General features: G+C 39.2%; 1 protein-coding gene across 2 annotated transcripts; it reads right to left on the bottom strand.

Annotated features, from left to right (window-relative positions):
• Nucleotides 1-920: 920 nt before the first annotated feature.
• CALM2 (calmodulin 2) lies at nucleotides 921-17,711 on the bottom strand. Of its 2 annotated transcripts, none has more exons than XM_064572523.1 (6): nucleotides 17,529-17,711; nucleotides 10,660-10,690; nucleotides 3,120-3,263; nucleotides 2,924-3,030; nucleotides 2,325-2,460; nucleotides 921-1,564 (listed from the first exon to the last, which is right to left on the bottom strand). In XM_064572523.1, the coding sequence occupies exons 1-6, from the start codon at nucleotides 17,694-17,696 to the stop codon at nucleotides 1,536-1,538; spliced, it is 615 nt and encodes a 204-aa protein (XP_064428593.1). In that variant the 5' UTR covers nucleotides 17,697-17,711; the 3' UTR covers nucleotides 921-1,535. The 2 variants fall into 2 exon arrangements, with proteins under 2 accessions (XP_064428593.1, XP_045741004.1); XM_045885048.1 differs by lacking the exon at nucleotides 17,529-17,711 and adding an exon at nucleotides 17,119-17,233.
• Between the last annotated feature and the right edge of the window lie 308 nt (nucleotides 17,712-18,019).

Here is an 18,019-nt window from a genome sequence, read left to right as displayed (position 1 = left end):
GCCTGCCTAATATGTAATAATATAATACCCCATTAGGATTATCAATGCCTGTAACTTCCCTTTAAAACTATCATTCCCTATCAATGCCTGTAACTTCCCTATTTCTCTTGTTCTTCAATAACCAATTTTTTATTTTCTGGTAGAATAACAATGGTATTAAAAATAGTCCAAGATGGGCAGTAACCTGCCAAATGGATTGCTCCCTGGGAAGATAAACCTTGTGGCTATAATAATCAGGTAACAATTATACTTAATGTTTTAATCTTGGCTCTCGTTTGCTATGGAATCTTTCATTAAGTATTTAAAAGGTAGCTACAAAACAAAAAAACCAGATAAGCACTTTTTGAGTAGCTTAAAATTATAGAGAAAGCAATGGCTTAGAAGCAAGCAAAAACTAAAACAAGGTTTAGTTACTGCCAATCCACTCCTAAAGATACCTTTTTTTTATAAAGCATGTCCTGGACACGCAGAACAACTGAAAATTCTCCCTTGCTTTATGAAAAAGGAAAAAGCACTATGAATAAAACATTTAGCAAACAGAAGTAAGAACATAATGACACCCCCCCTCCTTTGGATTGTTTGTAACAGAAATATTTCTAAAAATCATTGCCTGGCTAAAGTTAATATGGACAAATGGATATGCCAAAGTTGAAAAATATGTAAAAAAGACTGGAAACAATAAACACCTACATTATGTCAGCTCCCATGCTAGGTACACTTATAAAAGGTTTTTTAATCTTCCACTTAAACTTTTTGAAGGAAGTATATCATAATTTAAAAACTAAACACAATCTAGGTAGTAAAACAACAATACCAACAAAAACTTATCTAAATTACACCAAGTAAAAACCACCCCCATATATGATTCTCAGAATTGTTCGACCTCAAGTTAATTAAAGGACTCAGATTCAGAGCAACAGTTGGGTAAATTGTAATTTTTTTATTGGAAAACAAATATACAACTTGGAATGGATTTGAGGCAAATTGTGCCATAAGCAGATTTTCTTTAAGTGGCTAAACAAAGTTTAAAAAGCAAGTAACAATAAAAGAAAATGTTTCTGGTACAGGACCAGCAGTACAAAAAAATAGTGTACGAGTACCTGGATAATACACCCGTTTTGCAATAGTGCAACTTTTAAGTACATATTGTTGACTGTCCATAGTCCACGCAGAGTTACAACTCCACACTTCAACAACAACATGCTGACAGTTCCTAAAGAAAACTACTTAAAAAAAAAGGCATAACCCAGATGTTCCCTCATTTGACCAACTCCATCTAAGTTTAGATGTGCAGAAGGGCTTAGATATATCCAGAGTAAGCCACATGCAACATGTTACTTGATCAATTTTCTAAAATAAGGTTTCAGGACAATGACAGTAAGATAAGGGAAGAAAACATGGAGGAATGAAGTCCTAATTACTATACATGCATATTTTTTGACAGCAGGGGGAACCTTTTACAGATAAGTTACAAACAAAGAAAAGGCAAATAAACAATTTTGTACAAGAAATTTAACACATTCTGTACAATGTCTTCACTTTGCTGTCATCATTTGTACAAACTCTGAAAAAGAAGAAGTACACAAAAAGTTGCGTCAATGGCAAAAGACTGGCAAAACCAATCACATTACTCAATCTCTGAGCAGTCTCCAATTCCCCTTTCTTTCCTCAAAAATTTACAGTACAAAGGAATGCTAGTTTAGGCTAGAGTTGTCAAGCTTTGTCAAGGCTGGAACTTCATAAACCAAAATTATTTAGGATTATTAATCAATAAACCAAATTAATGCTTTAGACAAGCTATTTAAGCATTTTTGCTCTTTAGTATAACATGATAATTTTGAATTGAAGCATAAGTAAACAGTTTCAGACTAAAGCTAATTAGAGGGATAATACATCCAATGAAGGAAGGAAAATCACCTTTCACTTTGAGGATCCTGAAATAAGTTTAAAGCTTTTCAAATTGTTCCACAATCATTATAAAAAGATTGTTTTAGCACAGTCTCAAGTACAGTGCTTCTCAAACTTTAATGTGCATATGAAATTGTCCAGCAATTTTGTTAAAATGAAGAGATTCTACGTATATGGTAGGACCCGACAGTAAACAGTTCTAAAAAGTTGTCAGGTGATTGTAATTTTTGCCTAGTCTGTAGAAAATACTCTGAATAGGAAAAGGTTTGTAAATATAAAAACTGTTTTAGCATCTTCATTTGGCGCGGGGAGGGGAGTGGGGGGGGGGGAGGAGTCACTAATTTTGACCTATGAGATATACAACAAATACCTGTAACTTAAAATCAACGCACAGAATGAGGTAGTGAAAGATTTACCTTCATAGTTTACTTGACCATCACCATCAATATCTGCTTCCCTGATCATTTCATCAACCTCTTCATCTGTTAACTTCTCTCCCAGGTTTGTCATCACATGGCGAAGCTCTGCTGCACTAATATAGCCATTGCCATCCTAGAAAAAAATTTAGTAAGATACCTAAGTAAAATTAGAGACTCAGAGTTGGAATGAAAGTTTAGTAAGTTTACACTAAACTTCACATTAGGGAGAAAAATATACTTTAGAAATACATACCAACCAAAACCAATCTATAGCAGACCAATAAATTGTCACGGAGAACAAAGCAGGGTATCATACATTAAAATCACTGTTTCTGGGCGCCTCGGTGGCTCAGTTAAGCGTCTGCCTTCGGCTCAGGTCATGATCCCAGGGTCCTGGGATGGAGCCCCAGGTCTGGCTCCCTGCTCAGTGGGGAGTCTGCTTCTCTCACTGCCCCTCCCCACTGCTCATGCGCTCGCGCTCTCTCAAATAAAATCTTAAATAAAATAAAATCTGTTTCTTAGTTCTAAAGTCAGTGATGCCTCCTTTGCCAAGATTCATCCTCAAAATTTAACAAATCCAATCCGTGAACACCTACCTTATCAAACACACGGAATGCTTCTCTAATTTCTTCTTCACTGTCTGTGTCTTTCATTTTTCTTGCCATCATTGTCAGAAATTCCGGGAAGTCAATTGTGCCATTACCTGAAATAGTTTAGTTGAAATAGTACTAAAGAATTTAAATGTCCCCCTTTAATTCCCCCTCCCCAGAGCCCCAATTTAAAAAAACTTACCATCAGCATCTACTTCATTAATCATGTCCTGTAACTCTGCTTCTGTGGGATTTTGCCCAAGAGACCTCATTACAGTTCCCAATTCCTTCGTTGTTATAGTTCCATCACCATCCTTGTCAAATAGTGAAAAAGCTTCTTTGAATTCTGTTTTAAAGAGAGACCACAATCCAAACATACAGGTTAACAATAAAAAGTAACCTCCTAAATGACATGTATTAACTCTTAAAGCAAAGGTATATATGGAGGTTAACACCTGAAATCAGCTTTTGATTCCTCAAGAATTAGGTGGGAAAATCTTGTGATATTTCAAACATCTTTAGCTAATCATACCAATATATATTCATATTGACCTATCAGCAAGTTCTTTCACCTAAAATCTTACAAAAAACTCCAATATCTAGACCAGATAAAAGTCAAAATTATTCTGGGTTGAAGGAGGCAAAGAATCAAAGCCCCAAATGAGTGGCTTCTCTATTTTCTATTAAAGCTCAGAATATAAAAATAAGACTGCTGGTACCCAACATGTGTTTCTATAACAACTATATGCATTATATTCAGAGTAATCCTCGAAAGTTAAAATTAAGTCTCTTAAAACCTACTAATTAAAGGGGCACCTGGTGGCTCAGTCGGTTACAGGTCTGCCTTCAGCTCAGGTCATATTAACAGAGTCCTGGGATTGAGCCCCATGTTGGGCTCCCTACTCAACAGGGAGTCTGCTTCTCCCTCTCCCTCTGCTCGAGCTCTCTCTCTTGTTCACTCTCTTGCAAATAAATAAAATCTTAAAAAAAAAAACCTACTAATTTAAGAACAACAACAACAAACCCTCTAAACTTCAGAACAATATGCAATAGGCCAGTTTCCTTTTCTGAGATATAAGGAACTAGCACCAAAAATCTATAATGATATTAACAATGGGATGATCAAGATATGAATGGCCAGTTTTAGCTAAGTATTGTATCACTGACAACAAAGATAATTTAGACCTTTCTTTAGAATATTATTACCTAACATCTTAAAAATCATCTTGTGAAATTATGTTCCTTTTAACTCACCACTAGATTACATGGAAAGCTGTTGAAGCAACAGTCTAGAATACCTGGCTTCCCCATTTATTTCATAAACTAAAGCAGAGATCGAATTTGGTAGTGCAAGGTCATATAAATGAACTAATAACAAAAAGGCAGTATTTTCTGGTAGGGTACTTTTTAAATGCTATCAGACCCTCTTCGCAAGCAAATCCAAAAGCAGTTCCAAAGTTCACAGGGCTAAGTTCCCTCAACGTTTCTATGCATTTGAAAATACATACCTGACATGTTTAATAGTTTGCTTCCTCTTATATCGTCCAAGGCTATTTATTCCCCCCTGCCTTTCTATCCTTGCTCCAATTTATACATCCCAGTTTCAATCCATCATAATCTCTTCTCTGGACTCAACTACTCTTCCACTGATTCGCCATTAACACGTATCATGTCTCTTAGCTTAAAACTAAATTCAAACCTTCTGTTTTTTCTTGCATGCCTGCCCTTATCTCTCCCCAAATCTTGGGAAGCACCATTACTCGTATCCCTTTCTTCTACCAATCCACTATTAAAATTACTTCCAGCTCCAACTCATCAGTTGAAAATGCCAAATTTACCAGTAACGACCTAGTTGCCCAATCAAACAAGTGTGTTTAAGTACATGAGGCCATATAGCATAGAAACTAAAAGCAAACTTTGGAACTCAACTGCTTGGGTTAAATAATCCCAGCTCTGCTACTTACTAGTAATGTAACCTAGGCAAGTTAAGTTACTAAACCTTTTCCACCTCAGCCTCCTCATTTTTGTTAACTGGAATAACTATCTACTTAAGTTTATAAACTTCATTAATTAGTAAGCATAAAGCACTTAGAACTATATCTGGCAAGTAGTTAAGTGTCAAGAAAAAGATGATCTCGTTTTCCTACAGCATCCAAAACTACACTGAGAAACTCTAAACTTCCCTTGGGTTTCACAACAGTACCTCAGTTTACCTACCTTACACTGCCAAAGGCTCTTGCTCCTATTTATCTCTCACACGTAAATGTAACCAATTTTCTTATCCCCTTTCCTCTTTCTGACCATCTCATCTATGCCTACTCATAATGAAGGCTTCTTTAGTCTGCTCATCTCTCTCAACATAATGCAGTAGTTCCCCACCCTTATCCACAGTTTCGCTTTCTGCCATTTCAGTTACCCATAGTCAACTGCAGTCCGGAAGCAGAGGATCCTTCTGGCATACCATCAGGTCAATAGCAGCCTAACACTACATCACAATGCCTACATCATTCACCTCACTTCATCTCATCACATAGGCATTTTACCATCTCACATCATCACAAAAAGGGTGAGTACAGTATATGATAAGAGACCACACTCATATAACTTACATTACAGTATATTGTTACAATTATGATGTTATTGTTGTTCATCTCCTACTGCACCTAATTCATAAATTAAACTCTATCATACATATATGTGTATAAGAAAAACCAGAATTTGGTACTGTCAGTGGTTTCCGGCATCCACTGGGGTCTTAGAATGTATCCTTCCCACCACAGATGGGAGGGGCTACTGTACCTTTATTTCTGACTTCCTACAGGACATGTCCCCTGGGCTGACCCCAAGCAAGACTTACGAAAATCAATTCTATATTCCCCAGCAACCCTAGGAATGCAAGCAAAAGACACTTTAACTCTCCCCTTGTGAAATCTGTCAACAAGTCCTTTTGAATTCTCCCATGTCAATATTGCCTGATTCTTTTTTCATCTCTACAAGCAGTATCTTGTTTCACGGCCCCGTCATCTTTTGCCTAGACTATTACAATAGCCTTCTAACTGGGTTCTTTATTTAAAATTACCCACACAACTACCCGGGCCATATTACCTTTTTAGATTACCACATTACTTTCTTCTGTTTAAAATCTATTAACTACTTACCTTTTAGACCAAGTTATCACTGACTAGTTGGCAGTTTACTACATTCAGTATTAACATAGTTCCGTTCCATTTGAAATTGTTTTCAGAGAACTCCCCTGGTATCACAAGCTTAGTAGCAAACTGATTTTATGAAATTAGCCTACAGTAGACTAACTAGATTGACTCAATGACAAAAATAGATAAATAAATCCCACAAACAGAATGTGACGAAGACATTTCCATTTTACTCAGGGTTTTTTGTTTTTTTTTTTAACAGGATGTAGAAATACTGTCTAGAAATGCATAAACTATTAGGGTTTGAACACATGGCATTTATCACCTAATAACTTAGGCTACAAGAAAATTAAAGCTTAGAAACAGGATTTTGTTTACATTACATTTGCTGCTATAATACTTAGCTACAGATATTAACACTATCATTACGTGCAAAGGCTTCCAATGTGTAACTAACTATAATCATTTTACTGTATGACTTAATTATTAAGATGTATAGTAAGTTTGTATGTGTGTGTTCTTATTTTCAAGGAGTTTTAAAGTATATTAACTTTTTTTAAAAACAGGCTCCACATCCAGCATGGGGCCCCACGCAGGGCTTGAACTCAACCCTGAGAGATTAAGACCTGAGCTGAAATCAAGAGTCGGATGCTTAACCCACTGAGCTACCCAGGTGCCCCTAAAGTACATTAATTTTAAAATGCTTGCTGGAGGGGCACCTGGGTGGCTCAGTCATTAAGTGTCTGCCCAGGGATCGAGCCTTGCATTGGGCTCCCTGCTTGGCGGGAAGCCTGCTTCTCCCTCTCCCTCTCCTACTCCCCCTGCTTGTGTTCCTTCTCTCGCTGTGTCTCTGTCAAATACATAAAATCTTAAAAATAAAATAAAATAAAATGCTTGCTGGAGTAAGTGAAAAACAGAAAATAAGACCATATCTATGCTATAACTACCAGTTTATGGATACAAGAAAGGAACAAATGGCAAGATTTATTCCCAATTTTTATTTGTATTTTTACACTCGAGCCAGAAATACCTGTAAAACTCCTTGAAATAAAAATAAACTCAAAAGTACCATTTAAATTCACCTGCCCTTACAGCTCACTACCTTACTTCATAACTAGTATAATCTTTATGTATAGAAGCATGCCATTCTAAACTGTAATTCCCAGGAATGACTTGAATCAAGTGCCTATTTACCAACTTCCATTTATTTAGAAAATTCTGAACTTAATAATCTCTTAAAGGGCTTGTATCAGACTTTTGTTGGCACTATATAAACTGAATAAGCTTACTATCTTTCATCAAATTAAGTTTTACCCCTACACTGACCTTTAAAAAAGAAAAATTCTTGTAGGATTTTCCTATTAGTCCCTGAAGTGTCAAATGCCAACAACTAATGACATCATGGCAGAATCATCAACAAAATTAACTAGTTAGTGATGTCACAATGAACACTTTTGGATTGCTCTTTAAGACTAGGTAATGTAAACAATTCTAGTAACTTCATCTAAACATGCTTTTTCTATTTGCTGTTAGAAGACTTTCTAAACAATGGGGCGCCTGGGTGGCTCAGATGGTTAAGCGTCTGCCTTCGGCTCAGGTCATGATCCCAGAGTCCTGGGATCGAGTCCCGCATCGGGCTCCCTGCTCCTTGGGAGCCTGCTTCTCCCTCTGCCTCTCTCTCTCTGTCTCTCATGAATAAATAAATAAAATCTTAAAAAAAAAAAAAAAAAGACTTTCTAAACAAATCTGAAGTAGTAATGGTTATCATATAAAGTTAAAATAGCTTAAAAAGAACCTTAGTATATTCAATGTTGATTTACGCACGGAGTTTGTAAACTTTTTTTGGTAAAGACTCTTAAGATGTTACTGATTACCACCAATTACAATTTATCAGGATAAAGAAAATAATTTGTTTCCCCTTCAAAGGTGGACATTGAAACATAATCAAATTTAGAAGGAAGGGATTTCGGAAGGAGGCAGAATAATTCTTAGGATAGGGTAGGTAGTATTCTGGAACATTTTTTGTTGTCACACACCTCTGAAAAGAAGTGTATCCATTCTTGAGTGCTTAACTATGTGGGAGTCACAGGGGATACAAGAGGCAACAAAAAGGTCCCCAATCTCACAGGGTTTTACTTTAGCAGTATAAAAGCTTTGACTCCTTTAAAGGTTCACTAAAACCTGGGGTACAAGGACTGGTTTTAAAAGCCTAAGAAAACACAGGATAGGGAGAGAATCTAGAATAGATTTTCTCCCATCCCCACTGGAAATTTAATTATATGATGAAAGCCAACAAAAAGACCAAATTTATCTTAAAGTAAATGTTCCAGTGAACTACTACTAGTATTCTTTATGAAAATGCTATCAGTCTTTGAAGACTGATCCTCTTGTATTTAAAAGACACACAGTTTTAATAGTTGTATGTGTGTTTGGGATCAGTATGAGCATCAACTATGTGATAGATACCTTAAATAATACATTTTCTACCTTAAAGTGAAAATGCTGTGCTGTGTACAGCAGGGACAACTACCTGACTGGGAATACCAAGAAATTAAAGGTAGAGAGGAAGGCCAAATGTATTAGAGAAGTTAAGAGTTTAAGGCTGGATATATGAATTAGCCTGTCACTTCCTAAGGATACATTATTTAAAAAACAAAACAAAACTGTTTTAGAATAATTTATATTTCATGGATACATTTAAAATAGTATAAATGAACAAAGAAACTAGTTCCAAGCTCTGCTTGATTACTTCAACACTCAATACATGCAATTTATCAATCCTAGAAAGCAAATCCCAGATTTAAGTCAAATTCGCACAATAAATAAAAATAAAACCTGCTTACATTTGGTCCTTCATGTTAATAGCTTCCTACTTCATATAGTCCTATCAAGTAGTATTTGTGATGAATATCTGAGATTAGTGATTTCTGGGTCCCCCAAATTTGTTTATGTGGAGAGGGGGGCTTACTTTAAATGGGCTATATATAGCTGAGTTCCAACTGGGCTTCTCAGTTTTCTCTAGCATTAAAAAAAAAAAAAAAAAGAGCTTTAGTGCTTTTGAACACTTCAAACTTCTTGCCTGCCAGGAAAACTATGGTAGTTAAAACTGCTTGATGCTTGTGTTAATAAAAGCCTAAAGAGAGTAAAGGAAGAGTTTGAAAAGCATTTCAACACTACAATGAACTAAAAAAGAAAAAAAATCCTTTAGCAGGTTTCCCCAACATTTTTTTTTTTTTAAGATTTTATTTATTTGACAGAGAGAGACACAGCAAGAGAGGGAACACAAGCAGGGGGAGTGTGAGAGGGAGAAGCAGGCTTCCCGCTGAGCAGGGAGCCCGATGCAGGGCTTGATCCCAGAACTCTGGGATCATGACCTGAGCCGAAGGCAGACGCTTACATGACTGAGCCACCCAGGCGCCCCAGGTTTCCCCAACATTTTGAAGTTAACCAGCCACCTCAAAGTGTTAGAATAAAATCAAAAGTACCAATGTTTAATGTTATAGCATAAAGACAACATGACATCAAGTTTTACATAACAATTTCACATATTTCTATGACATACCAAAGGAGACAAGATTTAAAAAGCTCATTTCAACAGCTGTTATTACTGTTCCTTAAGACAAAATTCAACTTACTACACATTTAGAAAATAGAATGGTAACTTCTGGATCTAAGTTTTTCTCTAGACATAATGGTTATTCCTGACTGATTCTACATGCAATTCTAAGGTTAAAATATTAGCTACTTTAAACTGGGGTAAATTCAATGTTCCTTTCTGATTCAACATTTCAAGTTACCTATTACTTACTACCTGGCTCTTTTTTTCTTATGAAGAGTAATTTGGAGTTGCAGTGTTAAAAACTGCCCAGATGGGGCGCCTGGGTGGCTCAGTCGTTAAGCGTCTGCCTTCAGCTCAGGTCATGATCCTGGGGTCCTGGGATCGAGCCCCACATCAGGCTCCCAGCTTGGCAGGAAGCCTGCTTCTCCCTCTCCCACTCCCCCTGCTTGTGTTCCCTCTCTCGCTGTGTCTCTCTCTGTCAAATAAATAAAATCTTTAAAAAAAAAAAAGAACTGGGGCGCCTGGGTGGCTCAGTTGGTTAAGCGACTGCCTTCGGCTCAGGTCATGATCCTAGAGTCCCAGGATCGAGTCCCGCATCGGGCTCCCTGCTTGGTAGGGAGTCTGCTTCTCCCTCTGACCCTCCTCCCTCTCATGCTCTCTGTCTCTCATTCTCTCTCTCTCAAATAAATAAAAATAAAATCTTTAAAAAAAAAAAAAAAAAGAACTGCCCAGAATTCATGTTTTAAAGATAATCTTCAAGAAAAACAAAGACCACCACCACCAAGTTCCAAAGTACACCGCCACATAGCCTAAAAACTTGCCTTTCATTAGTTAGCCCCCATACATCTCTCACAGGCAAGCGTACCTTCTCATTTGCCAAGCAGGTTCAATCACTGTATTGTATTATACCGTCTGTTACTATCTACTACATAGATCAAAGTCAATTCTTTCATAAAGGTATCTTAGTTTGAGGTTGGCTGTTCAATTTATAATAAAATCCAGTGGGTACCGTTTAGCAAAGTATTTCTTACCTGCAATCTGCTCTTCAGTCAGTTGGTCAGCCTATAAAGAGATCACAGAGATAGGTTAAGTGACTTCAGAGTATGTAGATCAGCAGTTAAGTTAAAGAACCAAGTTTCAAAACTTTCAGGGTTCACCTTGTACCATAAACTACATTTAGTATAACACTCCTTAGTATGAGCAACAAACATAGATAGAAAATGAATACGTTTTAAGGTAGAAAATGCATATTAAGTAGATAGATTTATCTTCAAAACTAAGTAGTCTTGACCAAGATTAATACCTAAACCCCAAGTATTATTTCAGAATACATATGAAAGTCTCAATTTCACACAAATTGAAAAAAAAAAAAGCAATTTGGCATACTAAAAAATTTAAAGGAAGTTGTTATTCTTCTAAAGCAAAGAGAGAATCCAACAAAAACACTGTTAACTTTCTCAAAGTTAAGATACCTAAACTTAAGCTCACCTCTTCTGATAAATAAAAATGTCCAAGGACTACATTCAAAATTACCTCTGTAAGTGGTTAAACACATCATTTGGACATGAAAATGATTTTCCAAACCTAAAACAAACAAAAAACCTCAAAACACTACGCAAAAATCCCATCTATTATAAAGATAAAAATCCAAGCTGTCCCGGTTGGGGCAACATGAAAGCTACCAGTTTTTACTACTTCTCCTCACCTGCCAGGCAAATGCAAAGAATCCAGGATTCCCAACATTTGAACTACATCATTTACTAAATGTTAAGTCAAGCCATTCATTTTCTCTTCACTTTTGAAATCCCAATGTGAGCCCAAGGTTTTTGATGTTTTTAGCATACAAAGAGTCACTATTTTTGCTTTAAAAAAAAAAAAAAGGCCAGGCATTTGCTAAAGGCCTTTATAGATATTGTTTTTATTCAATCTTCACACTAACCTTCCCTATCTTACACATAGGGAAAGAGGTTCAGGTTAAATTTCAGGGAGGAGTACAAAATTAGTAACTAGTGAAGTCAGAATTAAACACAAAGGTGTTAGATGTATTCACTGCCTGTAAGTTTTAAATGCAGAGTACCATAATATACAATAAACATATCTGCAAAATACCAAGGCTCCTTTTTCTTTATGTGGCCTTCATCTTTGGACATTTCACCATTTACCAGTACATAAACCCATGAAGCAACTGCTTATGTGGTACTACCACTAATCAGACCCAACCTTCTAATATTCCTACCTATATGGAATCAAGCATTCTGTGATTAATCCATTTATCAGTATGAAAGAATAAACACTGCCTGGTTTCATTCTTTTTAAAGAACACCTTAATGAAAAATAATAGCATAATATTTCTCTAGGGGACAGCATGAGAAAATTTGGGGAGGAACCCAGAAAGCGTAAGTTTCTCTCCCTGCTCAACAATTTTGATTTGACCTCGATGCAAACTCAACTTGTTTCTATTTTAGAAAAGAAAAAAAGCAAAAAGCCTCGTAACTTAAAATTGAAGAGGCAATAATTAAGTTCAAATGCAGGAGTTAAAAAAAAAAAAAAAAGGATCAACTTTTATCCTTCCAAATCCCAATCCTCCATCTGATATAAAATCAGTCATCCTCTGTTTTCCCTAAGGAGTAAGATTCAAAACCCGGTAAATCCACCGACTCCATATTACTTTGTTAGAGGCTATAAAGGATTTACTTCTACTCTGATTCCATTTTGAAGGACTTCTATCATTTCTGAAAAAAGGGCAACATGGCAGAGTGGGGAAAAAAAGCATAGTGTTTTGAATCAATGCTGGACATACTAGTATCCTAGCTCTGCCACTTAAAGAGCCATGTGACCTTGGACAGGTTACTCAACTGCTCATAGTCAATTTCAGTCGTACAATATTAACACCTACCTTACAAGGTTATTGCACAGAGTGAGAAGCTATGTAAAGGGCCAACCCAAAGAGTTCAGTGATAATTATTTTATATATATTAACTAATCAAAGAATCTGTAATGTTAAATATGAACCTGACTAGTTCAACTTCCACACAGCAAACATGCATGGCATCATCACCTCTTGCTTCAGAGACTAGCAGGGCCCACATTAAAGCCCTCATAGAGACTGTTATTATATGCAGGCATTTTGAAGTTTATTTTCTTCCTGGTATACTTTGTCTTTTATCCTAGTCATCTGTATACCAGATCAATTCTTAAGAAATACTTATGGGGACCAAAATATACATATGCACATGTGTGCTTTTCTTGTCATATAATATGGAGATGCCTATTTTAAACTTAGCCTTTCTAGGAAGTTATTAAGTTTAAAATGTATTGGGCGCCTGGGTGGCTCAGTTGTTAAGCATCTGCCTTCGGCTCAGGTCATGATCCCAGGGTCCTGGGATCGAGTCCCACATCGGGCTCCCTGCTCCGTGGGAAGCCTGCTTCTCCCTCTCCCACTCCCCCTGCTTGTGTTCCTACTCTCACTATGTCTCTGTCAAATAAATAAATAAAATCTTTAAAAAAAAAAAAAGTTTAAAACGTATTACTGCTACATGGAAATTTATTTAATTTACCCTTCCCATTCATTTACAACTAAGCGTTGCATAACATTGTCTAGTGTCTTTCCTAGATATCAGAATATAAAATTAAACATCATGAATAAGTATTTATTAGCCATCTTTAAAAAAAAAAAAACAACAGCAAACCTACCATTGTTCATGTTATCTTTGATTTAAGCTGAGAAAATACATTTCCATAAACTGCAAGCACGAGGTGCAGCCCAGGGACAGATGTGGCAGGTGAAAATCAGTTTAGGACTAAAGACTTAGTTAAGCTGAATGTATGGAAAGGCACAGTATTGTGAAAGCTGAAGGAATGATTGCTATGCCCAGGAAAGGAAACAGTGTTGTTCTCTCAACAGGGAGGTAGGGGTGGATTTTGGGAAAGTGCATTTATATTAAAGCTAAGAAGGAAGGAAGGAAGAAAAGGATGCTAGCTATAAAACAAAACTTTAAAATTATCCGATTTTGCTTGGAAAGTCCAAATGTAATGGCCCCACACCATCTCGTCCAGCTCTCCAACTCTAGGCAGACACAGTCTTAGAAAAATTCACAAAGGAGGGGTGCCTGGGTAGCCCAGTCAGTTAAGCGATGACTCTTGATTTCAGCTCAGGTCACGATCTCAGGGTTGTGATCAAGCCCTGCCTCCCCACTGGGCATGGAGACTGCTTAAGATTCTCTCTCCCTTTGCCCCTCCCCCACCTCCCCCAAAATAAAAAAATTCACAAAAGAACTTCAAGGAATGAACTATCAAACAGAATGCTAAGTTACTCACACAGCCTTAAAAATGCTCCTCGATTTTGTTGCAATGTTTCAAGAAACTAGAAGTTTTTCTATTTACTACTAATCCAGAGTTCAGGGTTTTAAAATAAACTTTACCAGCAACATTCAGATTAAGGCCTACTAAAAACAAAAACACACCATTCCCTAGCACTCTAATTTGTAAGCCTTTTCCAACTACATGCAAATAAATTTGGTTCTTATTTCTGTCTATGGAGAGTGCCATTTTTTTAGAACTAGAAGAATTATCCTTTTGGGAAAACTCAAGCTCATTAACATGTGTGTTTATCTCAGTAAATAATAATCCACTACAGAGATGACTGTTCTTACTCCTTTATTTCTACAACAATTGATAGAATTCCTCCTCCTGTTCATCACTCCAGAGAAAGCTTCCGGGCATTAGTATACTCCCAGATTCCACACCAGACCTACTGAACTAGAATCTGCATTTTGAAGATTTGTAAACACTGAGAAACATTAATCTAGACTAATGTGTGACCTGAAAAGTGAATGCACTATGTACCTATCAAACATTTCCTAAACGGCATTCAAAGTATATATGGATACTCCTGGAGTTTATCTAGTGAATGGCAGTTTAAAAATAATCCAAAATTCTTATCTGAATAAATGTATGAATCCACAGGTTTAAAATGGAACACAAACTTCTAGCTTTCAATCATTCGTCTTTATTCCAAGTTCTATTTAGATACTACAAAGCATTAAGTAAAAATTTTTTCACAATTTCAGAAGTCAGGATATTTGTTTTACCTATATTAAAAGCAGTCTTTAAATTATTTCAGAATTAACAGTTACCTTAATTCTACAGAACAGCACTTACTATATAGCATCTTAGACCAAAAGAGAAACCATTATAATGGACAAATTATTTCACAGAAATAAGGACTTTCACTAAAGGCCTACTTTGATCATTGTACCTAAATCTAGAACTTTCTATATATTTTTAATAGGGCCATAGCGAAGTTCTTCAGTGTAACACACACTGATCTACTTGCAATTTGAGATACAATAATGATTATTCAGACAAGCACAAAACTTCCTACCTCTTCATATCTCTTATCACCTGGGCCCCAAGTCCTCTTAAAGCAATCCCTGGCTCTTTCAATGCACACATAAACACTACATGTAAACCCAAGAGTTATGTGAGCAATCTTATTCCCCTTCCACACAAACTCTTATTCTTTAAACCTGACAGAGTCCTAATCTTAAATCTCCAGGTCTTATAATTATGAAGTTACCTTAGGACAACTTCCATGTTAATTTTATGTAACAATGACTGTCAAATTGAACAAACTAACTGAAAACCCCCAAAGCAACAATGATGTAAACAGTAACTACAAAAGCTTATCATCACTGGCACAGGACCATGTAAGTGTAAATACAAACTGTATGCATCACTAAGAAAATCTATCCAAGTTCCTGACTCAAGTGTCAGACTGATTAGGTAAAAATTTTACCATTCATTTAAATTTTTAAAAATTTACTGCGCAATTCAGAACCTTGATTACATGCATATAATGTACACCTTGTTTCATCTAAAAGTAAAAAATTCAACTAGTATGTGCAAATTCAGAATAAAATAATTTAAAATATCAAAATAGAACGAGTGCATCAAACTTAAATGAACACTAGTTTTATCCAAGGTGAATTCCTCTCCCCACACCCATACAGGCTGGAGGTTTCAGTTGGCAAGGATTCCCAACTCCTGTTTAAGATGTCACCTTGCCTTCTGGACACACCCATCGCTGTTACCACTTGGCAGACGAAAACACCAAGTAGGTATTGCAAATTACCGCCCTCATTAGATTTTTTTTTTTTTAACAGGAAAAAAACAGGGGTTCCGGTCTCAAGTGACAGGAAAATGCTTTTTAAAATTCCCTGCTCCCTCTGTCCCCGGTATACTTTTCTATCACTACAGTACTTGACAGCCATTACTATATAAAAGAATTGAACTGCACGTTACCATGGTCTGGCATTTTCTGTACGGAAATACGACTCATTTTCAAGGGAGTTGGAGCAGGGGCAATGCTGTGATGATGGTTAACATTAGGAGTGCACGTGAGTACTTAAGAATAGGATATAGACACTGGCCCTTTTCAAATGTTACGGCAGGATAAAAGCGACTTTCACAACAGAACGTCAGTCACCCCAAAGCTTGCCTTCGGTAGGTGACTAGAAAAAGCCTTTCAGACCCAAGCTGGAGCTGACGACTTTCTCAAACAAGATGCGCACTCTGAGGGTGCGCCAAACTTCCAACGACAAAGCCACTTAATTTTTTTTTTAATGTCCAGCCTGGGTGGTGGAAGAAGGCCCCAGGACCCCAAATCGAGTGGAAAGATCAGGATCCACCGAGCTTCCTTCGCGCCACCGGAGGGGGATGGGAAACTACCGAAGTCGCCCTCCCCCACCCATTCCCAACCAGCCAGCCCCGCAGCTTCGCGGGCCGCCGAGACCTCCGCAGCCCTGCAGGTGCCAGCGCAGCAGCTGGAGCGCGAGCCCAGCCGAGCGGGCGGCGGCCCTGGCCCCGCCCCCCCGGCTGCTCCCCGCCCCGCGCGGGCTCAGCCCACACAGCGCGCCGCGCCTGCTCGCGCGCCCCCCGCGCCCCCCCCCCCAGCCGGCACGCGGGGGATGCGGGCTAACGGCGGCGCTGGCGCTCGCCCCGGGCTTCGCGCTACCTCCCGCCCCCTCGGCGCATGGCGGCCGCAAGCGGACAAAGGCGCTTCCTGGCGCCAGCACTAACCGTCCGTTGGGCTTTTGAATCCGGCCCCGGGACTGACCTTTCGAGATGCCCGACCCGAGGCTTTTGCCCTCCCGCTCTCCCCCGCCCTTCCACTCTCTCGTCTCCACCATGTGCTGGGCTGCCCCCCACCCCGGATCCATCAACCTCACCCAGCCAAACCCCTGAGGAGCTTCAGCGCCTCACAGGCAATGCTCCCGGCCCCCGAAACACTGGGGGACTCCTCCCTGAAGAGAATGACGATGGGGGAGCACCTGCGACGCAACTGCCCCGGTGCCCCCAGTCTCTTTCGCACCATCCCTCTGGCGAAGACCACTCCTAAAGGATGTGGGCGAGCAGCGTTCCCTTTAACAAATTTGCTTCAGCCTCGCCCCCCCTCAGGCCAAGCGCCGGCAGCTTAGCGACGCACTCACCATGCTGCAAGCGCTACCGGTCTCCAAGAAGCGACCACACAACCACTCAGCTCGCTCGCCCCACTCGGACTAATTCTCCCCCTCCGCCCCCAGCGCCTCATAAACACCTCCCTCCGCCAGATCCCTCCGCCGCATGCCAGATAACGGAACATCGCAAACGAGTCCCGGCTAACCCCCTCCTCTCTAACTCTTCTCGGGACTCCTTTATCCACTGTTATTTAGCCGACGGGGCAAGAGATAAAGGAAAGTAGGCGAACGAATGACGTAAGTGGGTTTCACTCCCCAGCGAGCCCGTTTAAAGGCCAGGGGAGTCGCGCCTGAGGGGCGCTACTTTGCGGCGCGGAGGAGAATCACTGTGGCGACTCGTGCCCGATGATCGTTGAACCGGCCTCTGATTGGCTGGTTCGTACCTGCAATGCGTCACTCGGGCTCGCAGCCGCCGCCGGGACGCGGTGCGGCTTCTGCCGTTGCTGCTCTGGCCGCGCTGTCCTGGCAACTGCGCCAGGCGGCAGAGTCTCTTCTCTTGCGCTTGGCTGGAGAATCTGCCTCCTCCACCCATCCTTCCCTCCCACACTCATACACTTTCCCGCCCCTTGTGCGGGGGTAGGCGAAAACACCTTAGGCAGATAAAGATTGACGCCGAAAGGCCCCGCGCTCAGCCTCTCGGCCTTGCGGAGGCCACACGTTTTCCATTTTACTCCCTCACAAAACCAATAAAAATCTAGGTGAGGATAAATGCAGTTGCTTAGCTGAGAGACGAATCCGAAAGGGCCTTCCGTTTATACTTGCCATTCTCGTTTCTTACCAGGGGTACTTTCCCAGAAAAGTCACTCAGGAACCACGGTATCCGAAATTCAGTGGGATTAGTCACTGGTTTGGAGTCAGACCTGGGTTGGTTGGT

This window comes from Mirounga angustirostris, unplaced genomic scaffold, assembly GCF_029215605.1.
Source record: "Mirounga angustirostris isolate CCGP_5_RB_7025 unplaced genomic scaffold, mMirAng1.0.hap1 SCAF_10, whole genome shotgun sequence".
Classification (NCBI taxonomy): Eukaryota; Metazoa; Chordata; class Mammalia; order Carnivora; family Phocidae; genus Mirounga; species Mirounga angustirostris.
The sequence above is the reverse complement of the archived record's forward strand: the minus strand, read 5'-3'. Positions and strand labels throughout refer to the sequence as shown.